At 39.6% G+C, this 25,397-nt stretch overlaps 1 protein-coding gene, 1 long non-coding RNA gene and 1 pseudogene across 2 annotated transcripts; all 3 read left to right on the forward strand.

Annotated features, from left to right (window-relative positions):
* Window positions 1-186: 186 nt before the first annotated feature.
* Window positions 187-4,279, forward strand: LOC120103956 (annotated as a pseudogene).
* A 3,283-nt stretch (window positions 4,280-7,562) lies between these two features.
* LOC113461229 lies at window positions 7,563-9,992 on the forward strand. Its single transcript, XR_005507117.1, has 6 exons — window positions 7,563-7,891; window positions 7,973-8,056; window positions 8,138-8,315; window positions 9,228-9,409; window positions 9,568-9,770; window positions 9,852-9,992. It is a non-coding gene; the product is annotated as an uncharacterized LOC113461229 (long non-coding RNA).
* Window positions 9,993-21,850: 11,858 nt separating this feature from the next.
* On the forward strand, window positions 21,851-25,397 carry LOC103717328 (G-type lectin S-receptor-like serine/threonine-protein kinase At4g27290). The gene is made up of 4 exons (XM_039116474.1): window positions 21,851-23,163; window positions 24,606-24,812; window positions 24,912-25,149; window positions 25,235-25,397. Exons 1-4 carry the CDS (start codon window positions 21,876-21,878, stop codon window positions 25,395-25,397), a joined length of 1,896 nt encoding a protein of 631 aa, XP_038972402.1. The 5' UTR covers window positions 21,851-21,875.

The raw sequence follows: 25,397 nt of genomic DNA on the forward strand, positions 1-25,397 counted from the left end.
CATGTCGAGACGAACAATTGCCTCTCAATTTGGGAATCCCGTATAGGTTATAAGTCAAGACGCCCCAAAAAAACATAAATCATGACAACAGCATTGAAATGCGACCGACAAAACCATGACAAAGACCCATATGTGGTTAAATTCAGATCATTCTATGTTCTAGTTCTCAAAAAAGTATCAAAGTAGGGGTTTTTGCTTACCAATGATGGGCGATAGAAGCAGCATCCATGGCTGCTGTGTTCTTCTTTTCTTGATCCTATTCACCATCCAATTTTCTCATTCAGCAGACACCCTGTTGCCAAACCAGTCAATTAAAGATGGAGAGACACTAGTTTCTGCCAACCGGACCTTTGCACTCGGATTCTTCAGCCCAAGCGGTTCGCTCAATCGCTATGTTGGGGTATGGTATCACAAGCTTCCAGTGCAGACGGTGGTATGGGTTGGCAACCGCGGACTGCCGGTGTTCGATACCTCTGGCTACCTTACCATTGATGGGAAAGGCAATCTGATCATTTTGGATAGCATTGGGAGATCGATCACCATAGCATCCAACTCTGGAGCAACCAATCTCACTGCTGCTACACTAACAGACACCGGCAATCTTGTTCTCAAAGAATGGAGTGATGGAAGAGAAGGACAAGCCTTGTGGCAGAGCTTTGACAATCCTACTGATACACTGATTCCTGGCATGAGAATGGGAATGTATGGAAAAAAGAATCAGTTTCTCACGTCATGGACAAGCTCAGAAGATCCAGCTCAAGGTGACTTCTCTGTCGGGATCGATCCCAACGGCACTAAACAGTTCATCATCTGGAGGAAGGGTCAGGTCTACTGGCAGAGTGGGGTCTGGACTGGGAAGAACTTCAGCTCGGTAACTGAAATGACACCAACTTACAACACCTATTTCAGCTACATGCCGACTTGGAATGGGGATTACTATTCTTATTCTGTCAATGACAGTTCTAAACCAACGAGAACCGTGATGGATGTTTCAGGGCAGATCAAGCAAGTAGCTTGGGTAGAAACCTCACAGGAGTGGGTACAAATCTGGGCTGGACCGACGAATTATTCATGCGAGATTCCCACTAGCTGCGGAGCTAATGGCCTCTGCAACAACCATACTACTCCCACATGCAATTGTTTGGATGGGTTTGAGCCTTGGTCGGATCTTGCATGGAATTCAGGGAACTGGGCTGGAGGATGTGTGAGAAGAGAGATGCTAGAATGTGGAAATGGAGATGGATTTTTAAAGCTGAAAGGGGTTAAGTTGCCGATCTTCTTCTTGGACGCTGGCGTTTCGAGCATCGGCATCGAGGACTGTAAGGCGAAGTGTGCGCCGAACTGCTCCTGCACAGCTTATGCTTCAGCACATGAGAATGGAACTGGCTGCTTGTTATGGTTTGGGGACCTATTGGGTCTCCAAGCTCACCATGATGCCACTCAAGACCTCTATGTTCGTTTGGCAGCTTCGGAGCTCGACCACACTGCAGGTAAGGCTCTCCGGTTGGGAATTCCATGCAGAATTCATTTGGTTCCTCATTTCATTCGTGATTTGGTATCATCAAATGGTTGGTTTCTTTTATTTCTTTTTTCCCTTTATAATTTTTGATGTGGAGGTCTCATCTATTGTTTGTTTGATCTCAGAATCTTTCCAATGCTAATTTATGTATAGAGATGACTAATTTCTTAAAAGCTTTGTTTCCCTCCGAAGTTAAATGTCTAGTTGAGAATTCAGTTGAATGCTGATTGGTAATTCAGATAATGGACGCAAGCAAAAGCTTTGGATAGCAATCATCATGCCAGTTTCAGTGGTGATAATTTTGTTACTGGGTGTTTTCTTATACTGTTGGCATAGGAAAAAGCTCCAATTGAAAGGTAATCTATGTTGGTTTGAAATAATTAAAATGTTTTGGTAGGAAAAAATACAGTAGTAAAAATTACTCATACAACTAAAGAAAACTTCTTTCTTCTGTTCAAAACAGCCAAGCAAGAACTGAGCCAGGAACTTCAATTACTAGGAACAGATAATATTGCAGCGGCATCTCATAAACTCAGTGAAGGACCAATTGATGGCGAAGGCGAGAAAGTTCCTGATTGTCCTCTGTTCAGTTTTTCTACCTTATTAGCAGCAACTAATAACTTCTCTGCTTCCAATAAACTTGGAGAGGGTGGTTTTGGGCCTGTCTACAAGGTATCATTTCACCTCTTAATTTTAATTCTTTAGAATACTGAAAAGAAGCATACCTTGTGATTTCTTTTGTAGGTGGCCAGTTGTTTTAGATCCACCATGCAGGAAATCTGCTCTAGTATTTGAAACTGATTTAAGGCCAAGCAAGGCTTGATATATTTTGGCTGAGGATGTATATATTTGGTGCGAGAGTCCTCTAAATACAAATTAATTCTCTCCTTCACCCCTCAGCTAACTTCTCAACAAAGTAGAATTAGATACTGCTGCACCTAAGTTTTCCTCAAAAAAGCACCCCATAGCTAAGGGACCCTTTCAAATTGCCACTCCAGAGAGTGAACTAGAGAAGAAAATGTTCCCCTCCTAAGAAAGTAACTAACCTCATCTTTGGATACCTGTTACCAAGGCCTAAAAGGATACAGTTTTCTTGATACCCAACTATGATATTGTCATTGTAGAAACAAGTGCATCTCTGGCACCACTAAATAAATTAGAGCTTTAGCATCTAGTCCATTAGACGTTCTCCATCCCAACCTAGAAGTAGCCATGAGCCAAACAACAATAACTTTAATGCTAATGCTCATAGGAATTGGTTTGTTCTCAAATAATTTTATGCTTCTCTGCTTGGAAATCCTTAAAATCTTCAAATTCCTAACTTTTTCTTGGTTCTTTTAGTGCATGAACATAATTCTACAACAGTATAAAGTGAGAACAAAATCCAAGTAAAGGTGTTTTTTTTTCTCAAATCTTTGTCAGGGTATGCTGGAGGGACATGAACTAGCGGTAAAAAGGCTTTCAAGAAGTTCGGGACAAGGAGTGGTGGAGTTCAGAAATGAGATATCTCTTATTGCCAATCTCCAGCACAGAAATCTTGTTAGGCTTCTTGGTTATTGCATTCAAGGGGAAGAGAAGTTGTTGATCTATGAGTACATGCCCAACAAGAGCTTGGACATCTACATCTTTGGTTAGTCATTATGGATGCGTCCTACTGTTGACATGCTATTTCCTTCTTCATATACAACTGAATCAGAATTGCTCATTAACATATTAATGGTGCTTGCAGATCCAATCAAGGGAGCAGAATTAGACTGGAAAAAGCGTCTTGACATCATTGAAGGGATTGCTCAAGGGCTTCTTTATCTCCACAAGTACTCGAGACTCAAGAGTTATTCATAGAGATCTGAAAGCCAGCAACATACTTCTGGATGGTGAAATGAACCCGAAGATATCGGACTTCGGAACGGCAAAGATCTTTGAAAGGAATGAATCACAGGCGAATACAAACAGGGTGGTCGGTACATAGTAAGATATCGATTCTTCCATAATTTTATTTGTTCACAAAATGTAAGTGTTCATATTAGTTACTAAAAGGCATTGTTGAATTCAGTGGTTACATGTCTCCTGAGTATGCAATGGAGGGCCTCTTCTCCGAGAAGTCCGATGTTTTCAGCTTCGGTGTTCTGCTTTTAGAGATTCTCAGCGGCAAGAAGAACAGAAATCTTCATTGGCAAAACCAATCTCTAAACCTTCTTGGATATGTAAGGAATTGATATATATATATATATATATATATATATATATATATATATATATATATATATATATATATATATATATATATATATATATACACTCTAATTTTCATTGGTTTTTCGCAATGAACCTTGTTTTAATTTCATAGGATTTTGACAAAGTTGACATTAGCAGGCCTGGGAACTATGGAAAGAAGGGAACATCTTGGAGCTGATGGACCCATTGTTAGGTGACCTCTGCCATTTGGAAGGGTACTCAAGATGCATTCAAGTGGCTCTTCTGTGTGTGCAAGATGTCCCTGAAGACAGACCAACCATGTCAGAAGTTGTTTCCCTGCTGAGTAATGAAAGCATATCTCTGAAAAGTCCTAAAAAACCTATTTTCTCTTTTGGAAGAACTATGGAAATAGTTTGTCTGCCTTCGAGCACAAGAGAGGAATGCACTGCAAATGATATAACTGTTTCAGCTATGGAAGGTAGATAGAACTACATTCCTCAGGTCTTTGTGTATTTCATGTTAGCCGCAACAAAATGAATGGAATTTGTTTATTAATTTCTTCCCTATTCAATCTTTCGTATTATGTGTAATCCCTCCAATTTTTATATATGCATATTAATCCCTATAATCTTATAGTTCCAACAAATTCGAAGCCCTTCACGATAATTCCAACGAATTGTTCTAACACTATGTTCGTCCGATTCCTGTTTACCTAAAAATATGCTAAACAGATCGTTGTTAGAACCGACAAACAAAGTTTAATTTAATTGTATTCTTACCTTTCCTACGCGAAGAATAGCGGTTGTAAGAGGTCGATCCACAGGGAGGCGATTGGAGTTGCATAAAAATAAAAACGTTCACTCGAATTCAAAATCGATTTTTGAATGGTAGAATAAAAACATTACTTTGAGGATGTTAAATGATTCTCTAGTCTATCAGAGAATGTTTTTCATTTGAAAATAACGAAAAGACAGATACTTGGAATCGAAGAACATTTATAAATTTAATAAAATATTTAACTATTCAAAGAAAAATTTTGGCATGGATGAAAACAGTACTTAGGAAGATTGAAGCCTGGAACATAGACTGAATGAAAGAAAATTTCATATATTGCAACTAAAACAAGAATTCTAGAATGCATAAAATAAACTGCAGAAATTAAACTTAACCTAAAATATGAATTGCATAAAAGAAAAATTAATAGATTGCATAAAAGAACAATTACAAAAGTAAAATGAAGATTGGAAGCCTAATGCGTCCTCCTTCTACAAAATAAAACATAAAGAAAACAAAGAAAGAAAAACAAATCACTTCTCTTCTCCCTCTCTCTCCCACGGTGGACCTTCAACATAAAATAATATTTTTTTTCTTTCTTCTTCCCCAAAAATAGAGCTTCCTCTATTTTTTTTCTTTCTCACTTGAACCAGCCGATGGCCTCTTCCCCTCTGTTCTTTGGCTCCACCGAGCTCACCTCCTCCTCCTTGGACCCGCCGGCCACCACCCAAACCGAGCTCTCCTCCCCCTCCCCCTCTCCTGGCCGATGGCCTCCTTATATAGCTCGCCCCCACCTCTTGAAGCCGGCTGAGAATCGAAACGGTGGCGGGATCACAGACGCGGAAGATGCCGATGATGATGCAGAAGACGGCTACGTAATGCAGGCTGGGATTGCTGGGATCACGGCTTCGGAGCGCATCACGGGAAGCTGGAATTCAGGGAAGAGGGTTGTCCGGGATGCTGGGAGGCTGAGATTTGGAAACGGAAGGAGGGAGGCGCGGGCTGAGGCGCGGGGATTTGGTTGCAGACGGCTAGAGACGCGGTGGAGACACGCTGCGGGACCACTACTAGCATCACGGGAGGCTTGGATTCCATGGGAGAGGGGCTGAGACCTTTGATTCGGATGAAGGGCTGGCCGCGGGGAATGGGCGCACGAATGGGAATGGGTCGCAGACGGCTGGAGACGCGCTGGGGATGCGGCCGTCCTGGCTTCGATCGCGTTGATGGCATGGAGGAAGAGAAGGTGCTGGCTGAGACGGCGACTTGATGCTGGTTGACGGGTGCTGCTGGGGCGGAAGAAGCGGCGGAGGAGGTGGAGATGGGAGGGATCACCGAGGAGGTGATGATGGCGTGATCCGTGGACGGCTGGGAGGAGAAACGGGCATTGCTGCATCACGGAAGATTTGGATGTTGTGGGACCGCTGGAAGAGAAACGGGCGTGGGAGGCTTGGTCACAGAGGAGGAAGCTTGACGCGATCACAGGATAGGCTGGATCTTTTGATGGTGCAAATGTGCTTGATTAGATCATGGCAGGATTGGGCCCGCGCGGTTTGGGGCCATGATGCATCTCTCTAAACCCAATCTATACCAAATGCGCATTTAAACTTTAATTTATAATAACCTGTGCCAAACAACAATATAATATTAAACCAGTGAATTTATCATTTTTAGTCAACAATAACACTAATTTTGGTGACATGTAGGTCGCATTTTTGTGCTCTCATCACACTGCAATAGATAGTTAATCTGGACTATGAATGTTTTGCATGAAGCATGATATATAGATGAACTGTCTTTAGAACTTACGATTTCATTGTTCTAAAATCTAAAGCATAATTTACAGAACCTCAAGCCGAGATAATATTCCAACCAAAATGATGAAGCCAGACTACAACTGTTGCAAGACATTATTTATTATCTTATTTTATGTAGATTCAATGCACAATTAAAATGAGATGCAGAAACTGAATAATATGAGCAAACTAATTACTTGTCAAGAGCCTATTTTGTAGTGTATAACTTATTAGGTCAGCCCTAATCAACCAACTTAATGATATGAGTGCCGCCCTAGTTTTCAACTTGCTAAGCTGCAGTTTGTGCAACAGTTTTAAGTTGCATGTATACTTCCATGATCTAAAATTCTCTTGATGTTATTAACCTTCGATCTTGGTTTACATTATGTTAAAATTAAATCAGAATATATAGGAAGGAATATATTGCCAGCTAGGGTTAATCCAATATACCTAGTGTAGTTTGTGCATCAATGTCCAGTATGCATACTATTATGCAAACAAACTTTAATGAATTAAATTTATATATTAAGGGCTGATATTACGATCACAAAATCTCTAATTTTAAATAGGTCTTATGGGGATAAACACCAAATTTTATCAGCTTTAAATTTCAACATGTAATTAATGTAAAAAAGTTACCTGATACAATTCAGTTAGGAAGTACCATGACTAGTTGTCCTCAATACCTATCAAAAGGTCAGAGGTGACTATGTTAGAAAGCTAAGTTGTGAGTTGCATAAGTCTTAGATTAAAAATATTAATCTAGATATTTTTCTTAATTTTATTTCAGATTGGATAATTATAATGATTGGAAACTTGAAGGCAACCTAGACTAGCTAGTTCCAGGGGCAAGTGTGCTAATTAGCAAGTCGTTTGAGCTTTGTCACTTGTTTTCCTTCATTGCTTATTTAAATCAGCTATCTGCCAAGATAATTGATGGACTATATCTGCCAAGATAATTGATGGACTATTTACAAGTATCATTGGATGATGTCAAGTGAGAAGACTATCAGGATTAGCATCATGAGATGATAGTTTCACTACAACAAAGTAGGGTTTTGCCGACTGTTTTACGCCGACGCTAACAGAAAGCGTCGGCAAATTTCGAAACAGGGCCGACATACTACGACGCTTTTGTAGAGCGTTGGGTAAAATTGAAATAAGACGACGCTTCAAAGCGTCGTCGGAGGAAAAAAGGCCACCAAACGCACGGATCCTCTGCCTTTTTCCCGATCCCCCTGCATTTTCCCCTCTCTCTCTCTCTCTCGTGCGCGTGCGGAGGAAAAAAGGGTTAGGGCAACAAACCCTAACCCTTTCATCCCCAGCCGCCATCATTCCCCCCTCCTTCCTCCTCGATCATCTCCCCCCAAATCCCCCACCGAGCTTCGGATCCCCCTCCCCCTCCGGATCCCCCTCCCCTTTCGAGCTTCGAGGACGACCCCGCGCCGTCGAGAAAGGTGTTCTACCCCTCCGAGCTGAGGATACGGCGGTGGCGGCGGGCGGGATGTGGTTCGACGAGAACATACCCTTGGAGGAGGTGTTTGATAATCTGAGATGCACGCGGGAGGGCATGTGTTCTTTCCGTCACCACCTCAACTGACATAGATTTGTGAGACAACCCTCATGTATGTGCTTTTTGTTTTTTAATCTAGCTGTTGATTTTTTTTTTTGAATTTGTTTGTGGTTGCAGGAGAGCAAGTTTCTAAAATTCTTGGGGTTCATGTGGAATCCGCTGTCGTGGGTGATGGAGGCGGCGGCCATCGAGGAAGCCCAGGTTTTCTCTGGTGCATTTCTTCTTCTTTTTATTTTTTTTTTCTGTGACGAACCCATATGGGTTCTTGATTCTGTTCAACAGGGGAAGCCCCCAAACTGGCCGTGGCAGCCCAGGTTGCCCTGCTTCTTGATTTCGTGGGGATTATTACCCTGCTTCTAATCAACTGGACGATCAGCTTCATCGAGGAGAACAACGCTGGAAACGCCGCGGCAGCCTAGGTTACTGTGCTCTCCATTCCCTGGACATCGGAAGCGATGAGGTTGTCACAGTTGCTAATTGATAAGGCTTTTTTTCCCTATATAATTGATTAGTTTTGATAGTATCTGACCTTCCTTTTGATAATATTTCTTGCTTACTTGGTGAAGTTTATTGTAATGGTTAAGACTGCAAATTCATAAGGAGTGGACCATTTTTGACAAATTAGGAGTAAATTAGGATGGTCTTTTTTGCTGTAAGGAATATCATCAGACTACTGCAATTATTGATAAATCATATGACAGCTTTCTAGTCTAGGGTGTTGTAAATTGGGCTAATCGATATCTCAGTGGTGGTGGAGTTGGGAAAGGACAGGGAATCTTTATGAAAAAATTACTCCTAATAAGCACCAATTCAGGGCAGGGGATAGCAAGAACCAGCTAAGATGTTGATGATCCTTTTAAGTTTTAAGTGTTTACAAGTCTACCACATAGGACAAGTTTGCAAGTGCTGTATTATGGTCGTGTTGCAGTGCTGTATCATGAAAAATGAAATGCAACTAATAGTTAATTTAGGCATGCACTCAAACAGCCCAACTATATGTAATCTTGTATATGATCTGTCCATCTAAGCAATGGATATAGCTCTCCTGTGTAGGGAGCATTTTCATTAACTACACATCTCTTGTTATATAAATGTTAGTATGTATGTTTTCATCATTCAGTAAAACATTCTTGCAGACCCGAGTGTTGAGTTTATTGGTTTCCTTATATATCTTGATAGGTATTCTACTAAAAACATTATTTAGTGAATCATTTATTTGTACTAATAAAATTATACTATAAAGTATTTTTTTTTACAAGCTTTTTGGATAAGATTTGATAACATGGCTTCTAGTTCATGTCATCTTGCCCTTATTTCCAAAAATTTTTTCTGCCAAGTTTTATGCTAATATATATCTGTTTGTCTCATCTAGTTCCTGGGGAATATTATTGTGCTTTGTATGCTAGTGGCAGAAGATGTGATTTTGATCAAAGACCTGAGCTTTCTAAGGGAAGTGTGGAATTTGTTGCTCCTACTGAATATATGGTGCGGCCACCAGTATATTTTTTCCTTATTGATGTGTCAGTATCTGCAGTTCGGTGTGGGTTGCTTGAGGTAACCACTTTTGACTCTGTTAAGCTCGTCTTTATTTCTCTGTCTACTTTCATACCCCTGATTGTTATATTCACTTTGTGATCACAATTTTTGTAATTTTACTCCATTTCTTTCATCTGAAACATGGAATTCATGTTCATTTTCAACAAATTATGCAGATTGTGGCAAAGACCATAAAGTCTTGTCTTGATGAGCTATCCGGCTTCCCTAGGACACAGATTGGCTTCTTAACTTTCGATAGTGCATTGCATTTCCATAATTTAAAGGCATGTATTATTACATTCCAATGATCTGAACGCTGAACATAGTTACTCTGTTGATCTTATGGCAATTTTCTGCTCCTATAATTCCACTTTTGCAGGTAGATACTTTTGTCCTATTTTCTTGATGATGCTTTAGGATGAGCAACCTTGCTATCAATTAACTATTTTTGTTCTTCCAGTCTTCCTTGACACAGCCTCAAATGCTGGTGGTAGCAGATCTGGAGCTGAATCCTGTCCCTGATACTTTGTAGATTGTTTTTTATGGAGTTTGATATGTATATGTTTTTTATATTTTCAAAGTACATTGTAATTCATAACTTTTTATGTAAATTTAATCATATATGACAATATAAATATTTCGAATGATCTGAATATTTGTGCCAATTTCAATGTGTTCATATTGTATAATGTGTGTTTTATGATATATGTAAATTTATGGAGTTTGATATTTTTAATTTTTTTTAAAAATAATTACATTTTCCGACGCTTTAAAGCGTCGGAACAAACCGTCGTAGCACGCAGGTTTTACAAAACCAACGGTTTTTACCGACGCTTTTTAGCGTCGGCAACCGTCGGCGAAAACCATATTCGCCGACGCTTTATAAGCGTCGGTAAAGTCCGGTTTTTGCCGACGCTTTTATGTAGCGTCGGCAAAAAGTTTTCCCACTCCGGTATCGCCAACACTTCTGCGACGCTCTTATTAGCGTCGCCGGATCTTTAGCCGATGCTTATAAGCGTCGCTAAAGGCCTAAAAAGCGTCGAAAAAGGTAAGTTCTCCTGTAGTGTTTTATTGGATTGGTGGAAGTAATCTAGATCTAATAATAAAAGGGAATTGTTCTATTGAGAGCGAGGTTATGATCTCATCAAGAATATCTTTCGATAAAATCCTATATTTATCGGTTTTCCTGTAATAGATGGACCATAGTGTATATTTTGTACATGAGATTACTTACCCTTGCAGGTGGATATTTTAGTGGTAAGTGCCATATGGTATTGTTTTGGAAGATGACATGAATGTATGCAATTGTTCTTTTATTTGGTGGTTTAATTTAAAATTCCTAACATCCAATATTTGTCTAATGTAAAGGGATGAGGCATTACCTTTTCACCTATGGGCTATTTATTTTCTTTTGTTTCTTTTTTGGCATCAAAAGACTGCATGGATTTGATCAAGATGCATCAGAGTGGTGCTGCAGGATAGATCAACTACTGCAAGAATTTATTTGTGGATGTAACTGCAGCACAACCATCACCATATAGGGTTATGATTTATTGCTTTATTATTATTTACTAGTTAATTACATGTAGTTTTGCCCATCTAGATGCCATTCTTATGAAGTATATTATTGCAAGCATGCGTGTGTGATACATTATTATTGTTAAATGCAGTGTTAGTATCCCTATGATTAAATCACTAAAGCTCGCTTATTTTTGCAATGAGAGTTTATGTTAAGCATATATATATATATATATATATATATATATATATATATATATATATATATATATATATATATATATATATATATATATATATGAGGGTTTATACAGCCATCCACTATCTACACCATGTGATGAGAGCACAAAAGTGCAATCGTCAGACTATTTTAATTAGTATTTTAGCTAATGATTAATAATAAAATTAACTAATTAATGTGGTATTTGTGTTTGAGTGCAGTAATCCAAGAAACCAATTAACATTAGGATTGAGTCCAATGCCCGGCAGCCCGAGCTCAAGTCATCTTCCAGGGCCTGCCTGACTTCATCCCGCGATACAACACAACATCGCGAGCATCTCCGTGTCCGCATCCAATGATCCAGATCAGATCCCTCCCAGCAAGACAGATTTCCTTGCATCCGTGCCAGGCCATCTACATCTTCAGCGTCCCCACCTCCCGGAATCCCTTGATGCAAGCCGTTCCCACCGTCCGCTCCCAGCATCTTTCCTCTTCCGCTTCCAATCCCGACGATCCCGCACCGTGTCTTCATCGCATCTCCTTCCGTTTGTGATCAAGGAACCGCAGCCGCGTCCAAGCTTCAGCCAGCATCCGCAGATTCAAAACGCTCCCAGCCATGAGGTGTCTTCCGTGATCTTCCCATCGTGCCAGCCGCGTGCCAGCCCGCCTCCTCACAGCTGCCATTCCGGATTTCACGCGAGTGAAGATCCCCAGCTCTCCCGCATCCGTGAAAGAAGCCCCATCATCCTTCCTCTTCCGCGTGCAATCCCGGGCGATTCACCTCCCAGCAAAGAAGATCCCAGCGCCTCCCTTCCGCATCAGCAGCACCCGAAGAAGGAAGCCAAGTCCCCACCTTCCGCTTCAGCTCCCAGAGATTCCGCATCCATGGCCCAAAGAAGGAAGTTCACGCCTCCCTCCCGCTGATCCCGCCTCCACCACATCTCCAAGGGTCTATAAAAGAGAAGAGGAGGAGCTTGGGGAGGGGGTGTGCTCGGTTGGGGTGGTGGCTGGCTGGTCGAAGGAAGAAGAAGGAGTTTGGCTCCTTCGGTTTGTCCAAAGAAACAGGGGAAGAGGCGGACGAGGGAGAAAGAAAAAAAGGCATTGCTCTGTTTTCAACTCCATTGAAAACAGAGCATTGCAATTTTTTTAGTTTTTTTTCGGTTTGAGTTTTTTTTAATTTAAGAAGAGCAGTGTATTTTTTTTCTGTTTTAGTGTACTTTAGTTGAAAGTTTTTATTGAGAAGTATATTTTGAGTTTGAAAGCATATTGTTCTTATTTTTAGTTTTATTTTAGGTTTTGTTTTGAGTTTTAAATTTTTGAGAGTTTATTTGGGTAGGAAGTTATATTTGTTCTGCAATTTTAATTTCTGTTCTGCAATCCATTAAATCCTCTTTCATGCAATCTATATTCTAGTCTACAATTTTTCTAACACTGTTTTCATCCATTTTGATTAATGTTAAAGCTTTTCTTTAATTAGTTAAATACATAAATACTCTTTAAATCTGACTACCTGTCTTATAGTTAATTTCAATTAAAAAATATTCTTCGGTAGACTAGAGAATCCATCAACATTCTCAAAATAATGTTTTTCTTTTATCATTCAAAAATCGATTTCAAATCCGAGTGAACGTTCTAATTTTTATACAACTCCAATCGCCTCCCTGTGGATCGACCTCTTACAACCACTATTCTTCGAGTAGGAAAGGTAAGAGTAAAAATTTAAAATTTAACTTTTGTTCGTCGGTTCTAACAACGATCTGTCTAGCATATTTTTAGGTAAACAGGAAAGGACGAACACTATGTGTAAGGTCAACCCTTTTTTTATTAGTACACTTATAATAGTGCATCAATTAGGAAAGAGCTATTGAATCTGAGTACATGACCTAGTAGAGTTCATCAGGATATCTTGACTCTAGACCAAGTTGGTGGGTCAGGCTTAACTAATGGGCACAACAGTGACTCTTAGACATGAGGCTTTGTACTTTAATAGGGGTTGAGACCGAAGGTTGAGTGTCCTACCTAGTGTTATAGTCCCACATTGACTAATAAAAGGGATGCCATATGGGTTTATTTATCTGGGCTAGTCCTCCTAACAGTTTAAGCTTTTGGACTATGAGTCTATGATAAGTGGTATCAGAGCCCGGCCGATTATATGTCGCAACCTTTATAAGTCAAGTGGGCCCCTCATTGAGGGATATATCAGGATCGAGGAGGACCTCATAAGGTTGAGTAGAACTTGGGGCATTGATGGGCTCCCATCTCTCGAGGAGGAGCTAACCATGACTAGAGCATTATGAGATTGGATAGGGGAGATTGTCATAGTCCCACATTGACTAATAAAAGAGGTTCCATATGGGTTCCTTAGCCCGAGTTGGTTCTTCTAACAACCTAAGTTTCTAGGTGAAGTTTCTAGGTGGTGAGTCCATGACATTAAGGTATCTTGCTGTTGATGACAGTATTCACAACATTAGTATTCACCAAAAGGTAGAACTAATAGTTGCTATCCACTCTATCAAGTGGGCCTCATATAAGAGTGGATATACTATAAGTTGGAGAACTCAATAGCTTACATCCAGGAGTCAAATGCATTGAGGGACTGTACTAAATTTTGGTAGAGAGGTATTGTATGGGCGAAATAAGTTTGAGTAGAGAAATAAGTTTAGTAGAGAAATAAGTTTGAGTTCAAAATTGGACCCGGTCTAAATTCTAGATTGTGTCAGGGCCTTGTATTTTTCAATCCAACCCTGGTTATATATCTTCTAGGTTTAGTTTGGGCCAACAAAAAGAGGCTTAACCTAAACCAAACACGATCCGGCCTGATCCAAAAAACAAATCATATAAACTTCCTTCTTCTTTACTATAAATATCTTTCTTAATTCATTGAATGAACTTTTATTTAAACTAATTCCCTTTTTCATCTCAACAACTACATCTCCACTCATCTATTTTCACTTGATTAAATTCAAATGTATATATTTCATTATTTATTTTGTTGCATTCTTATTTATAATACTCTCAAGTATATCAACATATGTATATATTTTGAAAATCATAATTTCTAAGCTTAAGAATGATCAATTACTTGGATGATTGAAAAGTTTGAGTGAAAATTCAAGTTTAACTTAGTCCTTCCTATTTTTATTTAAATTTTACTGTCTATATTTAATTTTTAATAATTATATTTTAGATGTAATAGAATAGCTAGATGCTTGACTCGAATTGAAAATCCAACCTAAGATGGTCTTGACCCAAACCAGAACATTTCAAATTGGATCATGTTCATACTTGACTCTGAGCTAATTCAAATAACATGATAGGTCTTAGATCGTTTTCATCAACCCTACCTGATCCGACCCAACCAAATCAACTAACGAGTTGAGTTTGGGGATCAAAAATCATGACCCAAATATAAAATTGAGTTAGGTCGTGATCCGTTTGTAGCCCTAACAAGGAGATCATTAGAAGGAAAATAAGATGGTGATTATTGGAGTCGTTGGAATTTTGAACTAGCCTCCTATGATTCAATTGGAACTGTATTACTTTAAATTTGAATTTGGGTGGCTCTACCATTGATTTTTCTCCACCAGTGAAGGATACTGATATCTTTCTAGGTAGCCTCTTTTGGGAAAGCAAGGTCAACTATGGTTGAGGGAACCCATAATATTATCCAACTAAATTGAGATAATCTTCGCTTAATGGGTAGCATTGTCATTCCCATTTGCAAACTCGATACTCGACCCAACCCCGATTAGATCTTATCTATAATAAATGGATTGGGTATGGAATTAGAGTTGAACTCATTAAGATTTTGTCAATATGCCTAAGTTTGAGTTTCTTTATATCTAACCTGACCCAAACCTCCATAAATTACTTGGTTTCTATCACCCATACCTATGCATACAAAAACACCTACATATATGCATGCATACATATATCAAATACAATATTAATTTTATTTATATTCTTTCACTTGAAAAATAAAAATAATGACGTATTATTTAAGTATTGTGCACCTTTTAATTTTTGTCCATTATTTTATATAGTTTACCATCAAGTGCTTATTACTCATGATTTAATTTTCTTAATATGTATTAAATGTTTCATTAGTAAGCTTCCTGAAAGATGGATATTGTTCGGCTCAAATAACTCTTTAAGATATCATATTAGATACCTAGTGGATATTCAAACCCAAACCTGATACATATTTTTATTCCACGAACCTGGACCAACCCTTTCCCTCAATGGACTAGTTATAGAACAAATGTTAGGCCTGAATCTGCTATGAGCACGGATCTGGGTTTAGAAGATCTTGGACCCAATATCATTTCTATTATGGGAGAATTGAGCCATGTAGATGTCCCTCAGCTGATGCGACATTATATATATATATATATATATATATATATATATATATATATATATATATATATATATATATATATATATATATATATATATATATATATATATATATTACATATATATATATATATATATATATTACATATATATATATATATATATATATATATATTACATATATATATATATTACATATATATATATATTACATATATATATATATTACATATATATATATATTACATATATATATATATATTACATATATATATATTACATATATATATATATATTACATATATATATATATATATTACATATATATATATATATATTACATATATATATATATATATATATATATATATTACATATATATATATACATATATATACACTACAGGAAAATTCATCTTTTCGGCGTTTTTTAGAACCTTTACCGACGCTTATTGGCGTCGGCTAAAGTTTCGGCGACGCTAATCGAAACGTCGCAAAAGCGTCGGCGATACTTGAGTAGAAAAAGTTTTTTCCGACGCTTTTGGAAAGCGTTGTAAGAGGTTAGTTTTTAGCGACGCACTGTAGCGACGCGTAAAAGCGTCGCTAAAAGAATCAAAGCCGACGCTTATAAGCGTCGGCGTTAGCCAACATTTTTTTAAAAAAAAAATATTTTCCTCACTGGGTAGACCTGGGGACTGCGTGTAGGCCCGGAAGATCCAGATCATGGTCGCTGCACCAAGATTTCAAAATTGAAAGAAGAGTGCAAAAATGGAAAATCGGAAAGAAAGAAAAGAAGGGGGAGGTGATGCCGAACCTGGTGGTGCTGGAGAATTCGTAGAGGGGAGGAGATCTGAACACCATCCCATATAAACCATGAAATTATGAATGAGTCTATTCTTTGCTTTATAGGTTTCAGCATCCCAGAGTAGATAAGAACAACAACATTATTCTTTGCAAGCCAGCATCCACACACACCAAACAAGAGACAGACAAGCAGATAAATTCAAGCCACCCTAAAATTAGCATACACAAAAGGCAACAACTAATCACCAAAAACCCTAAGCCCCAAAAAATTTCAACAGCTTATACACTAAATCGAACCCCGAGAAAAGAAAAAAACCAATCAGAGATCAACCTAAAAACAGCAAATTCTGCAGACATAAGCAAATAAAATCAGCCCGCCCACTAAAACCACCAATTTTTACCCTAAAATTACGCAAGAAAACGCATGCCCTATCAAACCCAAAATCAAGAACTCCAATACCCACATCAAGAAAACCAAGAATATATTGGAAAGGCGATGGAACCGACCTTTCTCTATCCGAAGACGCAGGAGACCTCAAGGAATGGTGGGGAGACGAGTGAACTCCAGAAGGGGAGTACTGGAAGTAAGTACCCGGCAGGATTCTCTCATCCATGGCCTACGATCGATCGAAACCAAAAAATCACCCAAAAATATGACGAAAACGAGGACTCCTCCTCCTCCTCTTCTTGGTCTTCGCCTCTCCTGGCCTACGCACGGAGGGGCGAGAGACCCAAACACCCGAAAGAGGGCTTCGGGTTTTCTTTCCTCCAGTACGCCCTAGATCTCCTCCTTTTCCTCCTTTGCCTGGAGTCAAGTTTCTCACAATAGACAGAAAAATAAATAAACAAGTAGAGGGGAGGAGATCTGAACACCTGGAGCCACGGCCCGCCCCTTCCTGGCCATCGCCTGTCCCCGGTGGCGTGACGCCGGCGCTCCAGCCTCCCTGCATATCCACTTGCTCCTGTCACCCCTGCAACAAAAATAAAGAAGGGGGAGGCGGCAGATCTACTCTTCTTCTTCATGGGGGGATGAGTGGAAAGACATGCTCACCTGGGCTTCGGAGGAGGGGGGATTGGATATGTCGACGCCGGAGGGAAGAGAAGGGGGAGGAGGCGGATCTACTCTTCTTCTTCTTCTTCTTCGGAAGCGAGGTTGGTGGCGATGATGGCACCGGAGGGAGGAGGAGAGGAGAGTGGCTCAGATCCAAGAGAAGGGGGAGGGAAGAGAAGGATTGATGTCGGTGCCGAAGGGAAGAGGAGAGGAGATGATATAAGAGCTAGGGCATCGAGATGGTTTTGGCCTCCGACGATGCTTATAAGCGTTGTCGTAGATCCCAATATTCTACAACGCTTAAAAAGCGTCGTCGATTGCAAAGCTATACCGACACTTTTTAGAAGCGTCGACACAATTTTGCGCGAAACCAAAATTTTCCGACGCTTTTCCCTATCATCGGAAAAAAAGCGTCGAAAAATCTTATTTTTCCTGTAGTGATACATACACATACACACATGCATACATACACACACATGCGCGCGCGCGCGCATAAATAAAGAAATATATATATATATATATATATATATATATATATATATATATATATATATATTGTAACAATCCAGGATCTCACCCAAAATGGCTAGCCGAAAGGTATTATTTGGATTCCTTGATCCTGTATAAGTACCCAAGATCTACCCAGCGAATAACCGATATAGGACTAAACACATGCCCGCACGGGTCCTCATATACTCCCCCTATTCAAGCCCTGACGTCCTCGTCAGGCTAAAGGTTCAAATCTATTCAAATCTAATCACAAACACCACGATTGGCCCATGGTCAGCCCTAATGGATCCGTGCTGCAGTGTCCCCTAGTCCGCATAGGTTATGGGCCGGGTCCGCTCTGATACCATTTGTAACAACCTAGGACCTCACCCAAAATAGCTAGCCGGAAGGTATTATTTGGGTTCCTTGATCCTGTATAAGTACCCAAGATCTACCCAACGAATAACCAATATGGGACTAAACACACGCCCGCACGGGTCCTCACATACTCTCTCCATTCAAGTCCTGACGTCCTCGTCAGGCTAAGGGTTCAAATCTATTCAAATCTAATCACAAATACCACGATTGGCCCGTGATTAGCCCCAATGAAACTGTGCTGCAGTGTCCCCTAGTCCATATAGGTTATGAGCCGGGTTCGCTCTGATACCATTTGTAACAACTCAGGACCTCACCCAAAATGGCTAGCCGGAAGGTATTATTTGGGTTCCTTGATCCTGTATAAGTACCCAAGATCTACCCAGTGAATAACCGATGTGGAACTAAACACACGCCCGCACAGGGTTTGAACGAGGAGATGCGGGCGTGTGTTTAGTCCCACATCGGTTATTCGCTGGGTAGATCTTGGGTACTTATACAGGATCAAGGAACCCAAATAATACCTTCCGCCTAGTTATTTTGGGTGAGGTCCTTGATTGTTACAAATGGTATCAGAGCGGACCCGGCTCATAACCTATGTGGACTAGGGGATACTGCAGCACGGATCCATTGGGGCTAATCACAGGCCAATCATGGTATTTATGATTAGATTTGAATAGATTTGAACCCTTAGCCTGACGAGGACGTCAGGACTTGAACGAAGGGAGTATGTGAGGACCCGTGCAGGCGTGTGTTTAGTCCCACCTAAGTTATTCGCTGGGTAGATTTTAGATATTTATACAGGATCAAGGAACCCAAATAATAATTTCCGGCTAGCCATTTTGGGTGAGGTCCTGGGTTGTTACATATATTGCTAAAATAGATGGTTTAAATCCATCTATTTTAGGACCGAACCTCTCCAAAAGCAAATAATTTAGATTCCACTCTGATTCCCATTGAGAAGTTGGGCCCGCGGCAATGGATCTTAATGGCCTGATCAAATTTGGGTCAATCCAATAGAGCTTCACCTAACTCCAAGAAATTCCTGTGGACCAAGGTTTTAAATAATGCATTATACTGTTACAATGGCCCCTTAATGTAACAACTACCGATTGTTAAAACAGTTATAATGGTCATTATTTGCCTCAAAAAATAGCATTTTAAATTGGTATTTAGATAGTAACCATTACAATGACTGTTGTAATATTGCTATATGGAAAATAATAAGCAATAACTGGAAAATATTGGCGTTGTCTTTCGCGCTGAATAAAAGATATTACTTTTTGTTGTATAATCACTTTTGAGGGAAAGTTTAATATATGAAAATTTAATTTTGAAAATACTAGTATTTCTTACAAATGAAAATAATTGCTATTATTTCTGTTATAAGGGTCTGTTACAATGGTAAAGACTATAATGGCAAGCAGCACCAGATTCATGAAGTTGCTCTTTGCAGAGATCGTAATTAAGGTGATGGACCTCCCCTGTCATTAAGCCTAATTAGGGCCTCCCCTGTCATCCATCACCAAACTTACTCTTCAAGTTCTAACCACTATGGCAGCTAAGCTGTGCACATTAAGCCTAATTAGGGCCTCTCCTCCTTAACTTTGCAAAGGGTTCATGGATTGGCACACTCCTCCTTGTCAAGATATTGAATTGTACGCAAATTACAACTAAAAGTTTGTTGGTTTAGAAAGCAGCATGCGAGGCAAAAGCTTAAACGAAAGAAAGAAACGTGCAGATTTTCTTCATATCCATGCAGAACTAGATTATTTTGTTTATTTATTTATTTGTTTGATGAAGATGCAGGCCCATATTTAAAAGATGGGAGAGTATACAAAATTGTATATCATGTATTGCTTCTCTATCTATCCTCCAACCTTTCTTTCTTCGTGCTGCTAGCTCTTTTTCCTCTTTCTGATCTTCTGAATTGTAAAACTTGCAAAGTTTTCGTACAAGGTCAACTGGAATACTGCTTGCCTTAGTAAAAAAGGGAGGTCTGGGTGTGAAGGACATTTCTCAGTTCAACCTTTTCGGTAGCCTCCGTATTTGTTGAAATATTTATAGATAAAGAAGAAAACAAGAGAGGGAGAGAGAAAAGTAATTTTATTTCTCTATTCCAGCATTTTTGGTACATCTCAAAGGTTATATATGTAAGGTAAATATATGCAGCGGAATAATAATTTAAATAAAAATATTTTTAATGACCTCCGCCCATGTTGTTCAAGTACGAAAATGTTTTACACGAGAGAGAAGAGAGAACCCACGAAAGAGAGAGGAGATCCAGATCTTTTAACCTATGCAAAACTTGAGTGCCTTAGGTGATGGATTTATAATGCTAGGTTAGGGATCCGTATTCTTATCTTTAAGGTTTATCTCTAATAGTTTCCATCCATCACGGAAACTACCAGATAAGATAAATTCCATATAACCTCTTTCTTGATTGCAAGATAAAGACGCGAAAGCTAACCTTTAGCACGTCACGGCGAGCACATTTAATCGGATGATTCCGACCTTTTTCACCGTTGAACTCAACTTGAGTGGGTCGGCTGGGCTACCTGCCTTGGAAAATACCCTTGAAGCGAGTGGGTCAGCTTGAAACCTACTTGATTTCATGTGTGCGCTTCATCTTTAAGTATTGGGCATTTCAAGGAGCAGCCATTAATCCCTGATGTTCTGCTTGAAAGTGTTTCTTTTCTATAGATAGTTCGTTTGACCCCTTAAATTTAGGATTCGAGTTATATCTTTCATGCAGAAAAAAAAAAAATCTTCTTATGCGACATCAACTGTTGGATCATGCCTCGCACAAATCTCAAAACACTCTAACCAGCAGATCATGTAGCCGCTATTGAGTGATCCAATGGCGCACATCAGGAAAAAAAAAAAAGGTGAATCATTATACAACTGGAATCCTAAATTTAGGTGTTTGTGTTCGTAGTTCTCTCACAAGTAGCAAATAACACAACCATGTTTGAGCTGCTGTAGGATTCAATGAATTCTTTTTTATGGCTGCTAGCTGACACACAACCCGTAAGAAGGAAGAAAATCCAAATATCTCAACATTTCGTCCGATCTTTAATGGGTGCAGCAGGCGAGTTAGGGGATGTTGGATCCCCAGATTTAAGTCAACCACGAGAAGACTCAATAGCTTCCAAAACTAGCCTACCTCAAGCGACCGCTATTTAGGTCTTATTAAAAAGCTTATCCGCAACGGCACCTGTCTTTGTTAAGACTTGTATAACTGTCCATTTGTTCAAAAAGGTGTAAATTTTCTGTTTGATTCGGATACGAACCAAACTTGTCTGCACATGGATTCGTTTTTTTTTAAAAAAAAAAAGTCTTACCCGTTTGATTAATGCTATGAGGGATCAAGTTCATGCATATAAAAAGTTTTTTGATATGTTACATGAGAAAATTGGTGTAAATTTGTTGCCAAACACAGTAGTAGTCGAGTATTAAGATACTGTAATCCATGTTGAGACAAGAAGAATAGCCTGGGGCCCCTGTATAGGTAATAAGTCAAGACACGCCCCAAGAAAAGATGGGTCATGATATCAGCATTGAAATGCTACTGGCAAACCCATGACAAAGAAGCATATGTGGTTAAATTCAGATCATTCTATGTTCTAGTTCTCAAAAAAGTATCGAAGTAGGGGTTTTGGCTTACCAATGATGGGCGATAGAAGCAGCATCCATGGCTGCCGTGTTCTTCCTTTCTTGATTCTATTCACCATCAAATTTTCTCATTCAGCAGACACCCTGTTTCCAAACCAGTCAATTAAAGATGGAGAGACACTATTTTCTGCCAACCGGACCTTTGCACTCGGATTCTTCAGCCCAAGCGGTTCGCTCAATCGCTATGTTGGGGTATGGTATCACAAGCTTCCAGTGCAGACGGTGGTATGGGTTGGCAACCGCGGACAGCCGGTGTTCGATAATTCTGGCTACCTTACCATTGATGGGAAAGGCAATCTGATCATTTTGGATAGCATTGGGAGATCGATCACCATAGCATCCAACTCTGGAGCAACCAATCTCACAGCTGCTACACTAACAGACACCGGCAATCTTTTTCTCAGAGAATGGAGTGATGGAAGAGAAGGACAAGCCTTGTGGCAGAGCTTTGACAATCCTACTGATACACTGATTCCTGGCATGAGAATGGGAATGTATGGAAAAAAGAATCAGTTTCTCACGTCATGGACAAGCTCAGAAGATCCAGCTCAAGGTGACTTCTCTGTCGGGATCGATCCCAACGGCACTAAACAGTTCATCATCTGGAGGAAGGGTCAGGTCTACTGGAAGAGTGGGGTCTGGACTGGGAAGAACTTCAGCTCGGTCCCTGAAATGACACCAACTTACTACATCTATTTCAGCTACATGCCGACTTGGAATGGGGATTACTATTCTTATTCTGTCAATGACAGTTCTAAACCAACGAGAACCGTGATGGATGTTTCAGGGCAGATCAATCAAGTAGCTTGGGTAGAAACCTCACAGGAGTGGGTACAAATCTGGGCTGGACCGACGAATTATTCATGCGAGATTCCCACTAGCTGCGGAGCTAATGGCCTCTGCAACAACCATTCTACTCCCACATGCAATTGTTTGGATGGGTTTGAGCCTAGGTCTGATCTTGCATGGAATTCAGGGAACTGGGCTGGAGGATGTGTGAGAAGAGAGATGCTAGAATGTGGAAATGGAGATGAATTTTTAAAGCTGAAAGGGGTTAAGTTGCCGATCTTCTTCTTGGACACTGGCGTTTCGAGCATCGGCATCGAGGACTGTAAGGCGAAGTGTGCGCCGAACTGCTCCTGCACAGCTTATGCTTCAGCACATGAGAATGGAACTGGCTGCTTGTTATGGTTTGGGGACCTATTGGGTCTCCAAGCTCACCATGATGCCACTCAAGACCTCTATGTTCGTTTGGCAGCTTCGGAGCTCAACCACACTGCAGGTAAGGCTCTCCGGTTGGGAATTCCATGCAGAATTCATTTGATTCCTCATTTCATTCGTGATTTGGTGTCATCAAATGGTTGGTTTCTTTTATTTCTTTTTTCCCTTTATAATTTTTGATGTGGAGGTCTCATCTATTGTTTGCTTGATCTCAGAATCTTTCCAATGCTAATTTATGTATAGAGATGACTAATTTCTTAAAAGCTTTGTTTCCCTCCGAAGTTAAATGTCTAGCTGAGAATTCAGTTGAATGCTGATTGGTAATTCAGATAATGGACGCAAAAAAAGCTTTGGATAGCAATCATCATGCCAGTTTCAGTGGTGATTCTTTTGTTACTGGGTGTTTCCTTTTACTGTTGGCATAGGAAAAAGCTCCAATTGAAAGGTAGTCTATGTTGGTGTAAAGTAATTATAATGTTTTGGTAGGAAAAAATAGAGTAGTAAAAATTACTCATACCGATGAACTAAAAGAAAACTTCTTTCTTCTGTTCAAAACAGCCAAGCAAGAACTCAGCCAGGAACTTCAATTAGTAGGAACAGATAATATTGCAGCGGCATCTCATAAACTCAGTGAAGGACCAATCGATGGCGAAGGCGAGAAAGTTCCTGATTGTCCTCTGTTCAGTTTTTCTACCTTATTAGCAGCAACTAATAACTTCTCTGCTTCTAATAAACTTGGAGAGGGTGGTTTTGGGCCTGTCTACAAGGTATCATTTCACCTCTTAATTTTAATTCTTTAGAATGCTAAAACGAAGCATAGCTTGTGATTTCTTTTGTAGGTGGCCAGTTGTTTTAGATCCACCATGCAGGAAATCTGCTCTAGTATATCGAAACTGATTTAAGGCCAAGCAAGGCTTGATATATTTTGGCTGAGGATGTATATTTGGTGCGAGAGTCCTCTAAATACAAATTAATTCTCTCTTTCACCCCTCAGCTAACTTCTCAACAAATTAGGGTTAGATACTGCTGCACCTAAAAAATAGAGATCCTTTCAAATTGCCACTCCAGAGAGTGAACTAGAGAAGAAAATGTTCCCCTCCTAAGAAAGTAATTAACCTCATCTTTGGATACCTGTTACCAAGGCCTAAAAGGATACAGTTTTCTTGATACCCAACTATGATGTTGTCATTGTAGAAACAAGTGCATCTCTGGTACTACTAAATAAATAGGAGCTTTAGCATCTAGTTCATTAGACGTTCTCCATCCCAACCTAGAAGTAGCCATGAGCCAAACAACGTGTTTTGCTCAATAACTTTAGTGGTTATGCTCATAGGAATTGGTTTGTTCTCAAATAATTTTATGCTTCTCCGCTTGGAAATCCTTAAAATCTTCAAATTCCTAACTTCTTCTTGGTTCTCTTAGTGCATGAACATAATTCTACAACAGTATAAAGTGAGAACAAAATCCAAGTAAAGGTGTTTTTTTTTCTCAAATCTTTGTCAGGTATGCTGGAGGGACATGAACTAGCGGTAAAAAGGCTTTCAAGAAGTTCGGGACAAGGAGTGGTGGAGTTCAGAAATGAGATATCTCTTATTGCCAATCTCCAGCACAGAAATCTTGTTAGGCTTCTTGGTTATTGCATTCAAGGAGAAGAGAAGTTGTTGATCTATGAGTACATGCCCAACAAGAGCTTGGACATCTACATCTTTGGTTAGTCATTATGGATGCATCCTACTGTTGACATGCAATTTCTTTCTTCATATACAACTGAATCAGAATTGCTCATTATCATGTTAATGGTGCTTGCAGATCCAATCAAGGCAGCAGAATTAGACTGGAAAAAGCGTCTTGACATCATTGAAGGGATTGCTCAAGGGCTTCTTTATCTCCACAAGTACTCAAGACTCAGAGTTATTCATAGAGATCTAAAAGCCAGCAACATACTTCTAGATAGTGAAATGAACCCAAAGATATCGGACTTTGGAACGGCAAGGATTTTTGAGAGGAATGAATCACAGGCGAATACGAATAGGGTGGTCGGTACATAGTAAGATATCGGTTCTTCCATAATTTTATTTGTTCACAAAATGTAAGTGCTCATATTAGTTACTAAAAGGCATTGTTGAATTCAGTGGTTACATGTCTCCTAAGTATGCAATGGAGGGCCTCTTCTCCGAGAAGTCCGATGTTTTCAGCTTCGGTGTTCTGCTATTAGAGATTCTCAGCGGCAAGAAGAACAGAAATCTTCATTGGCAAAACCAATCTCTAAACCTTCTTGGATACATAAGGAATTGA

Source organism: Phoenix dactylifera, unplaced genomic scaffold (assembly GCF_009389715.1).
Source record: "Phoenix dactylifera cultivar Barhee BC4 unplaced genomic scaffold, palm_55x_up_171113_PBpolish2nd_filt_p 000092F, whole genome shotgun sequence".
NCBI lineage: Eukaryota > Viridiplantae > Streptophyta > Magnoliopsida > Arecales > Arecaceae > Phoenix > Phoenix dactylifera.

What these genes read in the sequence shown, in the direction of transcription:
- LOC103717328 (XM_039116474.1), top strand. Translation starts at nt 21,876, where the DNA reads ATGATGGGCGATAGAAGCAGCATCCATGGCTGCCGTGTTCTTCCTTTC. An exon ending in CTTGGACATCTACATCTTTG is followed by an intron (nt 24,813 to 24,911) that starts GTTAGTCATTAT and finishes TGGTGCTTGCAG; the next exon opens with ATCCAATCAAGGCAGCAGAA. An exon ending in AATAGGGTGGTCGGTACATA is followed by an intron (nt 25,150 to 25,234) that starts GTAAGATATCGG and finishes TGTTGAATTCAG; the next exon opens with TGGTTACATGTCTCCTAAGT.